The sequence below is a fragment of the Canis lupus genome, chromosome 8 (assembly GCF_003254725.2).
Source record: "Canis lupus dingo isolate Sandy chromosome 8, ASM325472v2, whole genome shotgun sequence".
NCBI lineage: Eukaryota > Metazoa > Chordata > Mammalia > Carnivora > Canidae > Canis > Canis lupus.
Window position 1 is genome coordinate 10,416,920 of NC_064250.1, and position 18,644 is coordinate 10,435,563.

An 18,644-nucleotide genomic window follows, 5' to 3' on the forward strand; every position below is an offset into this window, starting at 1 on the left:
GGTCACTTCATCTGAAAATTAGGGCTAATAACTCTTAAAAGGTTGTTGAAAAGGATTGAATTAGCTAATACATGTAAAGTATTAAAAATAATGGCTAGGATTTAATTAATGGTTAATTAACTGAATTAATGATCAATAAATGTTAAGCTAGTAGACTAGTATCTCCACTACTATTACTGAAAACTGTAAATCTTGGTTAACAGTAATTAATCATTTTAATAAATGTTCACTGTTATCCAAGGGCCAAGATAATGGGCTTTCAAGTAAGAAACAGCTTTATGCCTTATGCCAGAGCAATTATGGACTCTTTCTTGAATACAGAACCCAAGCAGTAAGAGTAATTTCTTTTTGTTAACTCAATCTGGTAGTTTCCCATCCCAACCTTAACCCCTATATATTTTTCTAGGCATTTTGGTTGATGCTTTACTGTGAGAGGAAGAAAAACACACTGTAGGGAAGATAAACATTAAGATATTACCTGTTCCCCAATAGGTCGGCTCCCTGCTCCAGCAGGAACTTGTGGTAGCTGCGAGGTGACAGCGTGGTGTGTTACGTCAGAGCGAGAGCCAGCTCGACGCTGCAGGGATGGACGTCTCAGAATCTGAAATAAGAAAACGTGAAGAGACATATCTAATTATTTGACATATATCTCAAATATATATATATATACACATATATATACACACATATACATATCTCCCCATTTTGCTCAAACCTGAAACTATCAAACCCTATTATCAAAACTATCATTAAAATACTTCATGTTCATTAGCCACCTTCAGAAACCTTATAAACTGAATGCTTTATATATTCACCATGCATCATTTACTGACCTTCACAAGACATATGCTATGGTAAATCTGTTTTTTTTTTTGTGTGTGTGTGTGTGGTAAATCTGTTTTAAAGTTAAGATATACTTAGGAGTATACCTTAGGAGTCCTTCACCCTATTAAAAACCAACTTAGGACATTTTTAAAAATCTAGTAACATTTTATAAAGAGAAATAAAAAATATACAAGTTACAATAAAGGGTATTCTCAGGCGAAAGTTCAGTCTGAAGACAATCAGAATAGTTAAACATTAAGAGTTCTGGATCATACCTTCTAAGCTTGGGTACCCATTTTTGTACTTAATCGATTGATTAATTTGGACACATTATTTTTTCTATGCCTCTACCTCATAGCTGTAAAGACAGATGAAATAATATAGAAATACTGCCCGCATAACAGCATGTACAAAAACAGTTTAATTATTGTGTAAGAACCATGAAATTATATTCTTTAGGATCAGTGAGTTCTTTACACTTTTAAACCTCTCAAAACATCAGCATGTGATATTTTAGTATTTTCCAAATAGAACCAATTTATTTTTTTTCTTTAATTTATTTCTCTTAAAGGAGAATCACAAATGTTCAGATTAAAAATACTTTTCTTAAAAAAAAAAAAATACTTTTCTTAATTGACCACGTTTTCCTAACTGTGCTGTATTTCCCCATTTCAAAGTTTAACCAGGACTTTGCTTTTCCTCTCTTCATTTCAATTTTTAACATCTTATGTTAGTTAAGAGAATGGGAGACACTCTCTCTACCATAACCTCCTCGTATTCTTGGTCCTCTTGATTGTCATCTTCATTCTCATCATCTTCCTCATCTGGCTCAGGCAAGTCTTCATCATCATCTAGCTCAGCTAATAGAGTACTGGCACGGCAGCTATCCAGGAAATCTAGGAAATAAAACCAACAATCTTACTCTCAACACAATAAAGCATTACAAGGTAACCACATACTGCTTTTACAAAACAAAGGTAAAATTCAAGACTACACAGAGTGATGCCACCCTTCTTCCACCACCACAAACACAAAATGAGTAATGTTGGTCACAAGCATGGTAGAAAACAACACAAGATAAAGGATGACCATAAACTAAATCCAAGTCTACAAAAGCATAATATAAACCATCAACAATAAGGGCTAGGTATAAAAATAACAATCCTATTATCACTGTCTGCATAAACCATAGGAAGCATAACATGGTGTGAAAAGAACACTTAGGAGTCATTCATTTTGTCAGCAAATATCTACTGAGTACCTATGTGCCAAGAACTGTGTTAGGCACCAGGTATATACAGTCGTAAACAAAACAGACATGGTCTGAGCCCCCATGGAGCTTACAGGGGAGAGAGGCATTTAAAAAGTAAACAAAAGAGGGGTGCCTGGGTGGCTCAATTAAGCATCAGACTCTTAATTTTGGCTCAGGTCATGATTTCAGTAGGTCCCATGTTGGGCTCCATGTGGGGCATGAAGATTCTTTCTCACTCTTTCCCTCCGCCCCCCCCCCCAAAAAAGCAAAACCAAAAACAACTAACAAAAGAATATATAAACTATAAAAGATCGCATAAAGGCAAAGACAGAATGAATAAAGTCAATCAGAGAGACTAGGTTTAGCTATGTGACCTGGCAGGTTAATGGTAACAACTACTTAAGGACACTGCCTGTTTACTATGGAGTAATGTATGTACCATCTGTCATGTTATCCATATTCCCTCTTTCCCCAAAGAAATGTGTGTCAGATAAACACAATCCCACATAATGAAGATGCTGACAAGCTATTCTGCACAAGAACAGAAAACGAAAAGTAATAATGGGACTAAAACAGGAGAAGGTTTTACTGGATAGGAAAGAAAAAAACCTTCTGTGGATAAAAAGACATACTCTATATTCCAAAAGAACATTCAGAAGACAATTTATAATTACTTGGTAGAATCTTTTATCTGCAAATCTCTGAACCAAATACAGTAATAATTACACAGGACTAAAATTCAATACCTTTTATGGACAGCTAGTAGAACAAAGAGGCCTGATACTATATTCAATTAGTTTCTAAGGTATGTATTTTTTTTTTTAAGACTTTAATATTCTGGAATCAGAGTGTGTCTTATACGCAATGGCAAGTCATGGCTAAATTGGCAACATTTTTTCCTTAGTGACATAAAATAATTATAATTAATGACATCTTAAATTTGATAAAATATGTTACCTCTAACTCATGCAAGATGCCATCCTGCAATTTAGGAGTGGTGGCTCAAGAACATGATGTCGTAGTGTACACACACACACACAAAATCAATTCCGCTTTTGGCTTACTTTCAAAGGAAATTTTGACTTTTTTTTTTTTATTTTGACTTTAGATAATGAAATTTCATCTCTCATATGTTGTAATTCACTGAAGTCAAAGGCTTTTTTTTTACTTATCATCTTCTCTTTATTGAGTGTAAGAACATTTAAATAGCTCCTTATTTCATAAATTTGACCATATCACAGAATCACATCCCTCAAAACCTAACATAGTAAAAGTCTGCATATAGAGAAATTATTTTATAAGACAGATGTTACTCTGATCCTTCACAGCAGCACCCTTAAAGAATCCTCTACATTTAGAAATGTAAAAAAGGAAATTGCAATCATCTAACAATAGTTTTTAAAAGGCAACCGGTAGCCCTAACTCCTTAATATTCTTTCCTACTAGCATACCCACAACCTTTTTAACTTTCACATGATCAATAAAGCTGGAAATTAACACGTAACAAATCAGTAGGGAGGGGCAGAGGGGCTCCATGAGAAAAACCAGAGTAGAATACAGCTTATTCAATGGATTTACATTATTTTGTCATCATCATCATCATTACTTTGCTACACACATATTTAACAGACAAGGTAGACACAGAGAAATATAATCATTCTCCTAAAACCACAGAACGCCAGATCCAATTTTTGGCTTGGAATAGGAAAGGACACTTTAGAGAAAAAAAAGAAAATACATTAAAGTTAGGATTTACATAAAATAGTACTTAAAATACATCTTCAGAAGCACCTGGGTGGTTCAGTTGGTTAAGCGTCTGCCTTCAGTTCAGGTCATGATCCCAGGACCCTGGGACTAAACCTCACATCAGGCTCCCTGCTCAGCAGGGAGTCTGCCTCTCCCTATCCCTCTGCCATTCCCCCAGCTCACGCTCTATCTCTCTCTCTCTCAAATAAATAAAATCTTTAAAAACATATAGATATGTATATATATGTACATACATATATCTTCATATAAATAAATGTTCTTGTATTTGAAATTAACAAATTCAATTTTTAAAAAGAACAGGCAGTGGCATCAAGGTTGTATGTATGTATGTATGCATGGTAAAGGATATTCTATAATAATGATGGAAGCGCAACATTTTTGAAAGGCAATTCAGCAATTACTTCTTTTAAATGTCCAAAATGGAGAATTTATTAAATAATGATCACATAGTCAAGCACCATAGAAATCCATCAAACAATGTGAAGATAATTTCACAATGTACTGAGTGAAAGGAGCTATCTGGGGATGCCTGGGTGGCTCAGCGGTTGAGTGTCTGCCTTTGGCCCAGGGCATGAGCCTGGAGTCCCGGGATTGAGTCCCACATCAGGATTCCTGCCTGGAACCTACTTCTCCTCTGCATGTGTCTCTCTCTGCCTCTCTCTGTGTCTTCCATGAATGAATGAATGAATGAATGAATGAATGAATGAATAAATAAAATAGAAAGAAAAGAAAAGAGAAAAGAAAAGAAAAAAAAGAAAAGAAAAGAGAAGAGAAAGGAGCTATCTGGAAAGATAACTCCTTTTTGGGGAAAGAAGAGGGGCCACACACAGAGTTTAATCACCAACGGCCAATAATTTAATCAACTGTGCTTAAGTCATGAAGCCTGTAGGGCTTCCAGGCTGGTAGGGTCCCCAAACTCCAAAAGGACAAACTCCTGTGCTTGGGACCTTCCAGACCTCACCCTACACATCTCTTCCATTTGGCTGTTTCCAAGTTATATCCTTTTTCTAAGTAAAGGCTAACTAAAATCTAGTAAATAAAATGTTTTCCTGAGTCCTGTGAGCAATTCTAGCAAATTAATCGAACAAGAAGAAAGGGTCATGGAAGCCACCAATTTATACCCAGTCTGTAACACAGATGACTTTCAATTAGCATCTGAAGGGGAGATAGTATCATAGAACTGAGGCCTTTACTTACGGGATGTAACTTTATCTCCAGGTAGTAATAGTGCCATAATTGAGTAACTAAGTTAAACTGTATGACACCCACCTTGTGTCTGAAAACTGCTCGGTGTGGGAAAAATTCACAAACATTTGCCAGTCAGTGGTGCCAGCAGTGAAGCATTCTGTGAATAGTGTTGAGAATATAGAGGAGATACGTGGGGAGTGTTTTTCCTCTTACATTATAGTATACAAAGAATATAACTTTACAAAGCTTATTAATCTCTTACACTTCTATTCTTCTCTGATAAAAGTGTCAAATATCTTTGTTATTAGGATTTTTCCAATAAAATGTCATTAGTGTGCACAGGGTAGAAAAGGAAGACACAAAAGTTCCTAGATGTCTGCTTATGATCAGATAATTTAATAGTCCCCCACACGCTGAGTTTTTTCTTCTTATATGAAGATGACGTATCTTTAATAGGAGATAATTATTTTCTAATTGACAGTTAAAAACCACATAGCAGGAAAACATGGTAAAGCATCACTTTACAAATACCTAAATATTTTAAACTATCACTTACCATACAAGGAATATTCAGCTTCCTGACCTGTGTCACTCTCACTGGAGGTGGATGTGAGGCTAGTAGTTAAAGTATTACTTAAGGACTGACCAACTGATAGGACTGTTGTTGCTGTGGCCACATTGCTGCTGCTAGTCACACTGGATGTTGACATTGTCACTGTTGATGTAGTACCAGGTGTAGTCAAATTGGGGAAACTCTGAGCACCCATAAGAGGAGAAGCTAAAGATAAAAATGAAGCAAATCAGGATGACTGATGGTGGGATCGTATAAACCTAAGAAAAACTAGGTTTTGTATTTAGAGTAAAAGAATGAGATTATCAAACACTAATTATTAAAAGGCTAAAAAGCAACAACTTTGGGAACCCAACTGAAATCCAACTAAGAATCCTTGTTTTTATAGCACTGTTATTTTTTCAAAAAATTAAGTCCTGCTTTTTTAAAAAGTGAAACAGGCAATGAACTAATTCCCAATGATATTTTCCAAAGGAATTACCCATTAGCTTAAGTGAGAATTAAATACCTTCCAGAAGCTAATATCAATTTAGGACCTAAGGAAAAGTTAAACCAGTGTGATGCTCTGATTTCAGTTGACTATGACATATTTAATAGTTATCTATTTCCTCATGCAGCTGAACTTAACAATTTATCATAGAAGAGTGGAAAATAGAAGTGTGTTACTGTTTTATCCTTTCCAATTAAGAGGTTCTTTATCATACCTGATTTGAATTCTTAAGAGATCATGATTCTATAGAACTTAATTTCATATTCCTGAAGTGCTAAATCTGACGTAGTTGTATGTAACATGGTTAATGATCTAGTTAAAGACTGCAGCCAGAACCCACTGAACAAGAAACCCTACTTTGCATCCCTCCGAGTGGAAAAACGATTGGGTTCCATAAGGAAAAGCTCACTTACTTGCTGTGCTCATCACATTCCTCCCCAAAGTATTAGTGTTGTTATCACTGCTGCTTCGGCTTAGATTCATGTTGTTCGTGGCATTAGTCCGTGCTATGTTTGCCACTCTCCTTACAAAACTCTCCAAGCTAGATGTTTCTCTTGAGGACAGATTAGGTACACTTGCACTAGAGCTCATAGGGGCCCCAGCAGCCAGCAAAGAACTCACTGACAGTCTGTTACTTGCTGAAGAGCTAAGGGGCCGTTGTGAAGCTGCTTCTTTATTAGTTAACTCAGACACTGAACTAACATCAGGAGAACTAACACTAACAATTCCCATGGATATTGCACTAGATTCCCCAGGAGTGCGAACAGAACTATCGGGGCCTAACTTTCTTTCAGCATTTTCACTTCCCGTTTCCGCTGTTAAGGTGCTGGTGCTTGCACTGGAAGATGACCCTACTTCTGTTTGAGGGACGTTTTCAGCAGATGAAAGAACAACAATTGGTTCATGGACATCAGCTCCTGAAACTATACTGTGTTCCATTACAATTTCTGATCTCCGTTCCGTTTTGGTCGAACCCAAGCTGATGTCGCTGCTACTGGCCACGCTACACACAGAACTGCTGCTTCCTTTTCTACTTGAGGAGCCTGCAGCAGCAGATGTCTTGTCGGGACAGTTGTTTTTCACCAAGCTGCTCCATGATTGCGTTGTGCCTGAAACAGTGGATGAAACAGGTTTGGGTGATGCCACTGTATCAGGGTCGTACCCTGGTGCAAGCTTGAGGTCAAATTTTCCTTCTGCGCCCATACGGTAAGAGTTTGAGCCACCAGCATCCCAGGTGACATCAATCCAGCCTGGAAAGGGACAGGAGTTTGTGAGACCCGGCAGAAAGCAGATAGGAGCGTGTCAGACAGTAGCTCCACAATATGGGATCAGCTTTTCATCAGTGCTGTACTTCTCTGAATTTCTATAGTCATTAAAGGTCTGCCAACTAAAATTAAATTCTTCCTTTTATTTCTCTTATTTCTGAACTGCTTGCTCTGCTGATATTTGAAAACAATGTAAGGGTCGGTCATGTTTACATCTATCGGGGTATCTTTTGAGGGGAAAAACTATAAAAAGATTGATACAAATGGTGGAATACTACTTCAATTTATCGATGAAATCTAAATAAAAGGTTTTTATAATTGCTAAATATGATTATGGGGTCAAATGCTCTTTTTAGAAAAAAGTTCTGATTTATCATTAATTTTTAAGTTTGGGCTAAATTCTAGTAATTGACAAAATATTCATGTATCACTGTACAAATTTTAGGTCACCAGCTCAAATAACACTAAGTTAGCATTTCGGTTGTGTTCTCAAAGTTCAGTGGTTACTTGGTTTTCTTATGATTAAGTTTACTATATTTGAATAAGCACAGAAAATTCTAAAAACAAAAATTTTAAAATACTAAGCTCTTTTATTAGAACCTATAAGCTAAAGCTAATAATGTGCAAAGAACTAATGAACATGATATTCAATGTATATTTACTTGTACTTGTAAAACAATGCTTGCTCTTTTTAAAAAACAATAATTACCTTCCAAAAGCAGTAAAACAAATGGACTATTAGAACAGAAAATAATAAAAATTTTACAATTTTTGTTTAGTGTTATAAGCTAACTACTTCAGGGAAAAACACAACACATAAAAATATACGTATTTTTAAAAATATAACAAGCCTTATAAAGTTTGAAAGTACTTCACCCATACACACAGGTACTGCCATGCATGCGCACAGGTGCACACACACATATAACAAGTTCATATATATTAATGATGAGGCTCAGAGGGGTGTAAGTAATACTGAATTACCTGTATGGATTATCTGCATAGAAATTCTATGGGAGGAAAACTAATAGCCTCAAAATTACATGATCTGGTTTTAATGAAATGTCAACTGCCCCCATTTATTCCATATGCTGAAATAATTTGTGAAGAACCAACATTTAACTATCTCTTCTACAACATGGAATAGTGTGAATAAAGGAAAAGGTTCAAAAATATATCAATTCCAAATAAAAATAACATTTATCTTGCATTAGTCAGCTCCAAAATACACTGGTAATTTATTTTTTCATAGCAATCATCAAGATCTGTTAACTGTTTTTCTGTTTCACTCAGAAGGCAAGATAACATGCTTTTTTGGTGACCATTGTTTATCTGAAGTTAAAGTACCCTTCACATAGCAGGCACTTGTATTTGTGGAATACATTAAAAAAAAAAAACAAAGGGTATTCCCAGTAACACAGATTCTTTAGAAAGGAAAGATATTTGGGGCACCTGGTGGCTCAGTCAGTTAAGCAATTGACTCCTGATTTCATCTCAGGTCATGATCTCAGGGTTGTAAGATCATGCCCCACATCAGGCTCCATACTGAATGTGGAGCCTGCCCAAGATTCTCTCCCTCTGTCTTTGCCCCTCTCTCCACAAAAAGAAATGGGTGGTTCAGGGGTGCCTGCCTGGATGGCTCAGCAGTCAGTGGAGTATGTGATCTTGAGGTTGATCTTGAGGTTGTGAGTTCAAGCCCTACATTAGGTATAGAGAGAACTTGATCTTGAGGTTGTGAGTTCAAGCGCTACACTAAGTATAGAAAGAACTTGAAAGTAAAATCTTCAGAAAAATAAAAAGGAAGGAAGGAAGGAAGGAAAAGAAATGGTTGGTTTAACTATTTGAAAGCTAAGCATTTCCTCTAATATGAAGGTTTTAATGTAAGACTTAGTAAGAATGGCCACCTTGGTCAGCCGAAACCCTGAACCTCTCTACATTAGTCAGATCAAGAAAAATAAGCTTTTCTTATATACTAAATTATAAAATTGAGATTCCCATTTGCCTAGGCAATTGCTTCAGCGGACTCCAGCTTGAGAAAAATAAACTGCATTCATATATCCCTGACCAGCCCATACACATAAAAGCCAAAACAAACAATTTAGGGGAAACAATATTAACTAAGTAATAAGATGCTTTAAGAACATTTAAAATCTCTGGGTTGGGACTCCTGGGTGCCTCAGCTGTTGAGCATCTGCAGCTAAGGGTGTGATCCTGGAGTCCCAGGATCAAGTCCCGCATCAGGCTCTTTGCAAGGAGCCTGCTTCTCCTTCTGCCTGTGTCTCTGCCTGTCTCTCTCAGTCTGTCATGAATAGATAAATACAATCTTTTAAAAAATAAAATAATATAAAATAAAATAAAACCTCTGGGTTGGGCGCCTGGGTAGCTCAGCAGTTGAGCATCTGCCTTTGGCCCAGGGTATGATCCTGTAGTCCCAGGATTGAGTCCCACATCGGACTCCCTGCATGGAGCCGGCTTCTCCCTCTGCCTGTGTCTCTGCCTCTTTTTCTCTCTCTCTGTCTCTCATGAATAAATATACAAAAGCTTTTAAAAAATGAATAAATAAATATAAAATAAAATCTCTGGGTTGAATGGCATTACTGTCATCTCAACTATTATTGGTTTTTATTAATATTGGTAGTTACGTATATGCTCATTCACTGTAAACCTGCAGTAATGATGATTTGCAATTAGGGTATAACTATACAGAAGTGCCTTACGGTAGTAAGGTAATATAAGGAATAGAACCTTAAAAATAAGAAAATCAAGAATTTATCAGATAAATAAATGCCTGTATCACACAGAACATGAATATATTAAGATACTAAGTATTAGTCATTCCTCTAAGCACGGTCACTGTTATTATAGCTCTTCAGATATTTGGTATAAGAATATGAACATTTTACTCCTTTTTGTTTTTAATGCCAACCAAAATTCTTAGGAACACACTACTGGCTAGGCAAATTATCCACTAATAAATCAACCTTTTAAGTATTTATAAGAAAAAAATAGACATTTTAAGTTGCTTTTAGGAATCGAAGAGCAATTTATTAAGTGGGAATGAACTTCTCTAAAATCTACAGTATCAAAGGTTTAAAGTGAATTTGACTTAAACAACAACCCTTACCTTATAAAATATCAAAGTTTAAAATCCAAAGAAAAGCTAGTAGGCTGAGAAATATTATGAACATTATTTTAAACACTATTAATAGACGAAGAGGCTACAATTCTTGTTCTACACTTCATTAAAAGAATACTTATTAAAAATGTGAATGCTTCTTCTTCTACATGACTTACAAGAGAAAAAAAATAACTGCCTGATTCCTATCACACCAACAAGAAAAGCGTAAGAAATTAAGGACCACTGAAAACTTAGGAATACACCAAAAAAAAGCAGTGGAAAATGTGTCTTTAGAGTATTCAACTTATACTAACTTATTAATCACTGAAGTATTAGCAATAAGTTCTAAATCAAAACAGAAATTAAAAATTTCCCTTAATTCTAAGTAAATGATTTTTCCATTTTTAACATAAAATCAATACAGTTCTTCTACACAGTGCTGGGACATTTTTACAATTTGTGAACTATCCCAAAATAACAAAAGAAAAAGACTTTGTTATTTAAATACTCCATTTCTACACTACAAATGCTAAGTACCTACTCACCATTATGCAGTTCCCCTGTGACGGTACCTTCTCCCTGTGGGCTGCCATCCTGATCTCGCCACTTCCAATCAAGGCCTCTGATCACACGAGCCCCTGGAACCATGTATTTCAGAACCTGGGAGCGTACTAGACGTCTTTGTCTTCTAAGATTAGCTTCTGCTTCCTTAGCTGCTTTTCCTGTAAAGTAGAAATTAGAGAATTATAAACAAGTCACATTTTATAAATAGATTTGTTTTTAAGTTAAAACCCTGCTATCATCTCTTTACCTAGCTGGTCTTCACATACTCCATTTACAGTGCCATAAAGTTCGAATCCAGATAGTGACAGGTAATGGGTTTGTCCACTAGCATTCTTTCCCATCTGTTTAATTCTCACATGTCGCCACCCTTGTTTCTCATCCTTTGGTGGGTCAAGAGGCCAGGTGGCTGTTGATCTGTAATGTGTTAGGGAAAAAAGGACATAATGTTTTAAAACAGATGAAAAAGATGTTTAAGCTGGCGAAGATTTTTTACATAATAGAGACCAACAGAAAAAATAAATCAACTTCCACATTCAGTCTGTTACTGAATTCCAGTGTTACATAAGAATCAAGATATCAAAGGACAAAATCAGCCATCAAGAAAATAAGTTAAAAATGAAATGGTTAAATGTACACAACTAATGACTCATAACTTTAAATGATTTATGATTGATAAAATCCAAAGAAATAAAACAAGAAATTTTAAGGAAAAAAAAAAAAAAGAAATTTTAAGAACAAGTATTTTTTTTAAAGATTTTATTTATTTATTCATAGAGACACAGCTAGAGAGAGAGGCAGAGACACAGGCAGAGGGAGAAGCAGGCACCACGCAGGGAGCCTGACACGGGACTCGATCCCAGGTCCCCAGGATCACGCCCCGGGCTTCAGGCGGCGCTAAACCGCTGCGCCACCGGGGCTGCCCAAGAACAAGTATGTTCTTAAGATGAACAAGGTATTTTAAAATTCTTGCAAAGCTTAAAATGATATATTAAAATATTAAATTTAAAGCCAGAAAATATTATTTACTAATTCTAAGGTTAAGGAGCTCCTTCCATACTCTGTCAAATGCAGAAAGTAATTTAACTCCATGCCCCATATTCCCCTCAAAATGTACCATTGTTCAATTAAAACTCAGGACAGGGGGATCCCTGGGTGGCGCAGCGGTTTGGCGCCTGCCTTTGGCCCAGGGCGCGATCCTGGAGACCCGGGATCGAATCCCACATCGGGCTCCCGGTGCATGGAGCCTGCTTCTCCCTCTGCCTGTGTCTCTGCGCCTCTCTCTCTCTCTGACTATCATAAATAAATAAAAATTAAAAAAAATAAAATAAAAAAATAAAACTCAGGACAACTTGAATATTAAAATAAATAATGATAAAAACAGATTATAATCCATTTAATAGGAAACTCTGATCTTATACTGATATAAATAAATTGAAATTTTGCTGAGGAAATATTTATGTAATTTCAAAGAATCTCCCCCCACCAAAATACTTATTAATTACGAACAGGAAAGAAATACCTTTATAGTGGAGAAGCCTGGCAGACACCACTTTATTAAAATAAGTATCAATTATGAGACTAAAAAATAAAATAAAAAAATAATAATGAGATTAATTAGAGATGCCTGGGTGGCTTAGCAGCTGAGTGCCTGTCTTTGGCTCAGGGTGTGATCCTGAGGTCCCAGGATCGAGTCCCACATCAGGCTTCCTGCATGGAGCCCGCTTCTCCCTGTCTGTGTCTCTGCCTGTGTGTCTCTCTCATGAATAAATAAATAAAAATCTTAAAAAAAAAAAAAAAAAAAAAAAACTCAGTAGAACTAAAATTTTTATAAATACAATTCTCTCGGGGCACCTGGGTGGCTCAGTTGGTTGAGCATCAGACTCTTGGTTTTAGTTATCTCGGGGCCTGGGATCAGCAGCGTTGAGCTCTGCGTGAAGTAGTGACTACTCCCTGTCCCACCCCCCTTGCACCTTCTGCATGCATGCTCTCCCTCTCTCAGGTAAATAAATAAAAATTTTAAAAAGGAATATAATACTTTGTTTTTTTAAAAAAATATGGTCAATATATAAAATTTAGAAAAAGAGACATATTAAAATAAAAATTGGAAGTTTAACCAAAATTCTATAACCAGCAATAGCTACCACTAATTCGTAGAATATACACATATATCTTATGCATATAGAGTTTAGAAAACACTAATCCCATTTTCTGTGTTTTTATTAGCATGCTATAGATACATATAACTATATATTAATTTCTTTTTAAACAAACAGGCTCAGTGTTCTACTGTTATATCTAAAGCTGTTAAAAGTTTTGATAAAATTATTTCAAAGTTTTAATACCTCATAGTATCAAGTGACATTTTTAAAAAGAAAATCTTGCTTCAATATTTCACACACACACAAAAAAAAGAGCTCTAAGGGCATACAGTTATAAAAATAAACAAGCTCTTTACTGAGTTTTTCAATTTGCAAAGACTCCTCAACTAACCCTGGTTCATTGAGACTGCAGTCATCAACATGCGTATACAAAGAAGTCCAGTTCTGTCCATCTTTGGATACCTGGAAAACCCAATTTCTCAGTGCAGACCTTCCATAACCACGAGCATGACGAAGTGTATATGCTGACGGTATCACCCAGAGACCCAGATCTATGGCAAACCAAGCATTCTTATCATCATTGCTATGACAATTTAAAGCTGAATTATCACGACTTAGTATGTCTTCTAAACGGCCATAAGGTAGATTTCTTCCTTCTGAAGATGTAACTACTACAAGTCCATAAGCAGCTGGATTTACCCATTCATATGCAGTCCTAAATAAAAGAAAAAAAATCAGCAGTTCACACTATTAAAATAACTGTATTTATTTATAGTAGCTCTTTTCCATATAAAATTGTATTAATTTTTTAAATCCTAAAATTGACAATTTAGATATTTTTTTCTTCATAAAAAGTATCTCAGATAGTCTTATTTTCAAACTGTAAGACAAAATTCCTTACACTGTAAGATACTCAGAGTGGTTAATAATTTTATTCTTAACTACCTGAAATTCTTTTTTCCAGATGAATGTTTTCATTCTACATTAAATAGCATGACTTACTTGGCATTCGTCCCAATCCAGTAAATGATTCCATTTTCATCAAAATCATGCTGGTGTCGAAATATAAAATTTTGGCCTTCTCTTAATTTTCGAACAAAAACAAATGAAGATCGGTCAAAATCATACCACTGCTTTGCTACCTACACCAAAGAAAATACAGAAGACACCTTAATAATGCTATTTTCAAACGCACTGCCCACTTTTTCCTATCCCTTTAATGTGACTTATTTTAAGAGTTGATTTACTTATAAGAGAAAGAAAGAGTGCATGAGGGTGGAGGAAGAAAGGGAGAGGAAGAAACAGGCTCCCCACTGAGTGGGAGCCTAATTCGGGGCTCGATCCCGGGACCTTGACATCAGACCTGAGCTGAAGGCAGAGGCCAACTGAGCCATCCAGGTGCCCCAATGTGACTTATTTTGTCACAATAAAAACTCATTAGAGAATATCTGGGGAAAAATCTCATGGTGGTTTCCATGTTCAGTGAGGAGTCTGCTTGAGATTATCTCTCTCCCTCCCCCTCTGACCCTCCCTCCCACCTTATATGTGCTCTCTCTCAAATAAATATATAGATAAATCTTAAAAAATATATTATGGAAAAAAACAGAAAAACACAAATTTCTACAACCAAAGCACCCCACTACTAGTATCATAGAGTATTTCTTTACTCCATAATTTCAACAGACAGGCTGAAACAACATTTGATCATATCATACCTAAATTTTTTTCCCTTACCAGTCATTATACACTTTAATAGCTATATAATATTCAAATTAATGGACATAAGTATTAGCTTGATATTCCTTTATTGACTGTCATTAGGATTTTGTTCACAATTTTAGTATTACAAATGACTAATAAATATTTATAATATATAAAGATTCTTAGAGTCCAAAAAAAGGAATTACATGGTCAAAGGGGGTATTACTATAACTCTCCGTACAGATTTCCGCAAGTACTTTTATTTTTTCTCAAGTACTTTTCTAATGGATTGAACCATAGCAGAGAATGCCTATTTCACCCTGGCCTTGCCAGAAACTCACCATTTTTAAGAGATATTGTTCCAGAGATTCAACTGTAGCTAAGGGTTCCATCTTCAACATCCTGCCAGTCCTGTCTATCAATGCAGTTTCACCAGGTGCACGTTCCAACCGAAATCTTAATCTTCTAGTGAGTATCTGAGCAAAAATGATAAAACTGCTTCAGAAAGCACCTTGGTTTTTCTCTTAGAATTGTTAAACTGAGAAGTGTTCTCAATAGTAATTGAGAATTATAAAGTATAACCATAGAAGAAGGATCAATGTCTATTAATTTTTTTTAAAAAAGGACCACTGAACAAGTGATACTGGTTTTCAAGAAAGAAACAGTGTTAACAACACACTTAGAATTTCTATAAACAACTTCAAATATACATGGTTTAAAGAAATCATAAAACACTAACGGAAGTATTGCATTGCTTAAAAGTTGCAATTTTCCAGGTAAAGTTATAAAAAGTAGCAAATTATTTAGCTAATTTATTCCAGTAAAGATAGAATATATTAAAACATCTATGGCCGATAAACTTTTTTTTAAGGTAAGCTTTACATAAACCCAATGTGGAGCTCAAACTCAACTCTAAGATCAAGAGTCGCATGCTCTACAAATGAACCCCCATGGCTAATCAACTTTTAAAAATACAAAATAGCCTCCAATCCAATACAGTTTTGAAGCAAGTATGAAACTAGCAATTTTAGGTAGTTTCAATGCTGTTTAAATCTTCACTAATTCCTATAGATACATAATTAAATACTTAACATGGGCATGTGGATAGCAATTTAGATTGCAAAATTACCAGAGGACACGTTACCAGCCTTCCTATCATTTTTTGTTACACAGTCTCTTAAAATGGGCAGTGAATAATAAAAGATGTTGGTGCTCCTAGGACTGTATAAGCGAGGAATTTTCCAGTCTTTGAGACTTATCTCTGCCTCATTTACTTATCAAGGACAAAGCCCTGGGGTGCCTAGGTAGCTCAGTCCGTTAAGCTTCTGCCTTTGCCTCAGGTCATGATCCCAGGGTCCTGAGATCAAGCCCTGCACTGGCCTCCTTGATCAGTGGGAAGTCTGTTTCATCCTCTCCTTGCTTGTGCTCTCTCTCTTTCTCCCCCTCAAATAAATAAGTAAAATCTTGAAAAGAAAAAAAAAAAAAGGATAACCTTAAAAAGGATATACTAGGGCTCCTGGCTGGCTCAGTCAGTACAGCATATGACTCTTGATCTCTGGGTTGTAATTTGGAGCCCCTGTTGGGTGTGATGATTACTTAAAAAAGAAAATCTTTAAAAAAGGGAGGGAGATGTGCCAAAATGCCCTTTGCTCCTCTTTATTATTCTACCTAAAATCCAACACAAAGTAGACCTCAGCATCATGTTAAATATGATTCCATGTCAGGTACACTAACATATTTTAACTACCTGGACAAGTTCTCTCCTCTGGGAATCTAGTGGCTTTGGCTAAGATTACTGGATTCTTGGGGGGTGTGGCAAAATTTTGGGGGGTATGACAAGATTTTTGTCTTGAGTAACCATTGTTTTGGCAAATACAGATTCTTAGTCACTTATTAAGGGCTCTATTTTTTAAAAATATTTTATTTAAATTCAATTTGCCAAAGTACAGTATAACACCAAGTGCTTATCTCATCAAGAATTAAAGGCTTTATGGGATCCCTGGGTGGCACAGCGGTTTGGCGCCTGCCTTTGGCCCAGGGCGCGATCCTGGAGACCCGGGATCGAGTCCCACATCGGGCTCCTGGTGCATGGAGCCTGCTTCTCCCTCTGCCTGTGTCTCTGCCTCTCTCTCTCTCTCTCTGTGTGACTATCATAAATAAATAAAAATTAAAAAAAAAAAAAAAAAAAAAAAAAAAAAAAAAAAAAAAAAAAAAAAAAAAGAATTAAAGGCTTTATTTAAAAGAAATGATTCCATGCAGAGCAAGCAGGATAGACTGAATAAAGGCAAGATTCAGGCGAAATGACATGTAAGGAATACTAAAGTAACCTACAAAAAGATATAATAAAGATCTGGGTTGGGATATTCATACAAAGAGTATTTGTTCTATCTATTCATATCTGGATACCAGCTGCTAACACAAGAATAGATGAATAAATGAGTATGAATGTAAACCAAAAAACATTTAGGAGAAAAACAAGCTTTTTATAAAACTCATAACAGATTTCCTAAAGAATCAATAGGAACAGCTAAGAAAGGCCACCTGGCTTTAACAAATGACATTAAGAAAGCAAGGTAAATGACTGGGTGATGGGCACCGAGTGGGGGCACTTGGCGGGATGAGCACTGGGTGTTATGCTATGTTGGCAAATTGAACTCCCAATTAAAAAAAAAAAAAAGAAAGGGAAAAAAAAAGGTCCTTCAAATATTTTCATACTTTTTCATCTATTAATACACATATGTATGAAAGGACTTAACTTGTAACTCTAGAACAAAAGGACCCCATTTCTTTTCCTGTCTTTTCCACTATTAAGACCTCTTTTTTTACTTACCATGGGCCAAATATGATTTATTACATTTATTGAAAATCCACAGCAATTTGATTATATAAAAAAATTAAAATATTAATAATTCAAGTCATTAAAAAACAATCAAATGGCATTAGGTTTATAGTCTTTAATGTGTAAGCATAATGGTTAGTTATTACTACAATATGAAACAAGGTTTTTCTTTTCTTAAGAAAAGTAAAAGACTTCTCCTAAATGTATTCAGCAATAGTAGCAACTGCATTTTCATGGTTACCTGCAAGTTATATGTGGATCCAGGTGTGTCATACAAATGAAGAGGTAGACGTTCAATGGACTCTAGTACAGCTATTAATTTCCGAATTAATGCAACTGCTGGTCGACTACAAAGAAAAAAATAATTGTTCAGAGCGTTTATATAATTTCATAACCAAGTTAATACAGAAACTGCATTAACTAACATCACAGGTTGGGTACAACTCCTACTTTCTTTAAATTACTATATACCCATAAAATATAGTAATTCATTTAAAACAGTATCCCAAATTAATGAAATGAATTTCATTTATTTTAAAACCTCAGTCACATTCAAAAGTAAATAGTAAAATAAACCTTCATCAACCCAAGACACAGCTTCAACAATTATCTACTAATAACTAATTGATTTCTATCTGTATCCCTAACCCATTTCTCTCTGTCCAATATATTTTGAATATCAGAGAGCATATCATTTCATCCAGAAATATTTTGAATATGTATCTCTACAAAAAAAGAATTCTTAAAATACAAAACTCTTATCATTATTACACCTAAAAATGAATTAACAATTTATAATTCATCAATAATAAATTTTATTACCCAATATCACCAAATAGTTAATCAGTGTTCAAATCTCCACTTCTGTATTAAATAGGTATCTAATTTTAATGTTTTTAAGTGTAGTTGATATACAGTGTTAAATTAGTTTTAGATATACAACAAAATATCTAATTTAAGTGGTC

At 35.4% G+C, this 18,644-nt stretch overlaps 2 protein-coding genes across 10 annotated transcripts in view; one reads left to right on the forward strand and one right to left on the reverse strand.

Moving 5' to 3' along the window:
- The window catches only part of AP4S1 (adaptor related protein complex 4 subunit sigma 1), an 83,609-nt gene extending 75,920 nt beyond the window's left edge, over window positions 1-7,689 (forward strand). The window contains exon 6 of the mRNA XM_049113614.1: window positions 6,917-7,689. The gene's annotated coding sequence lies outside the window, so the exon portion shown is untranslated. The remainder of the gene's footprint in view (window positions 1-6,916) is intronic.
- Window positions 1-18,644, reverse strand: part of HECTD1 (HECT domain E3 ubiquitin protein ligase 1) — a 93,927-nt gene that overhangs the window by 19,620 nt on the left and 55,663 nt on the right. For 2 of the 9 annotated variants that reach the window (XM_049113605.1, XM_025443881.3), the window contains exons 19-28: window positions 17,921-18,026; window positions 15,182-15,316; window positions 14,142-14,281; window positions 13,531-13,854; window positions 11,288-11,454; window positions 11,022-11,198; window positions 6,507-7,202; window positions 5,589-5,810; window positions 1,588-1,721; window positions 479-601 (exon numbers count right to left, since the gene is read on the reverse strand). In XM_049113605.1, coding sequence (XP_048969562.1) covers window positions 479-601; window positions 1,588-1,721; window positions 5,589-5,810; window positions 6,507-7,202; window positions 11,022-11,198; window positions 11,288-11,454; window positions 13,531-13,854; window positions 14,142-14,281; window positions 15,182-15,316; window positions 17,921-18,026 — 2,224 coding nt within the window. Of the gene's footprint in view, window positions 1-478; window positions 602-1,587; window positions 1,722-5,588; window positions 5,811-6,506; window positions 7,344-11,021; window positions 11,199-11,287; window positions 11,455-13,530; window positions 13,855-14,141; window positions 14,282-15,181; window positions 15,317-17,920; window positions 18,027-18,644 lie in introns of all 9 variants that reach the window. The other 7 variants (XM_025443882.3, XM_025443878.3, XM_035720136.2 and 4 more) reach the window with 5 other exon arrangements.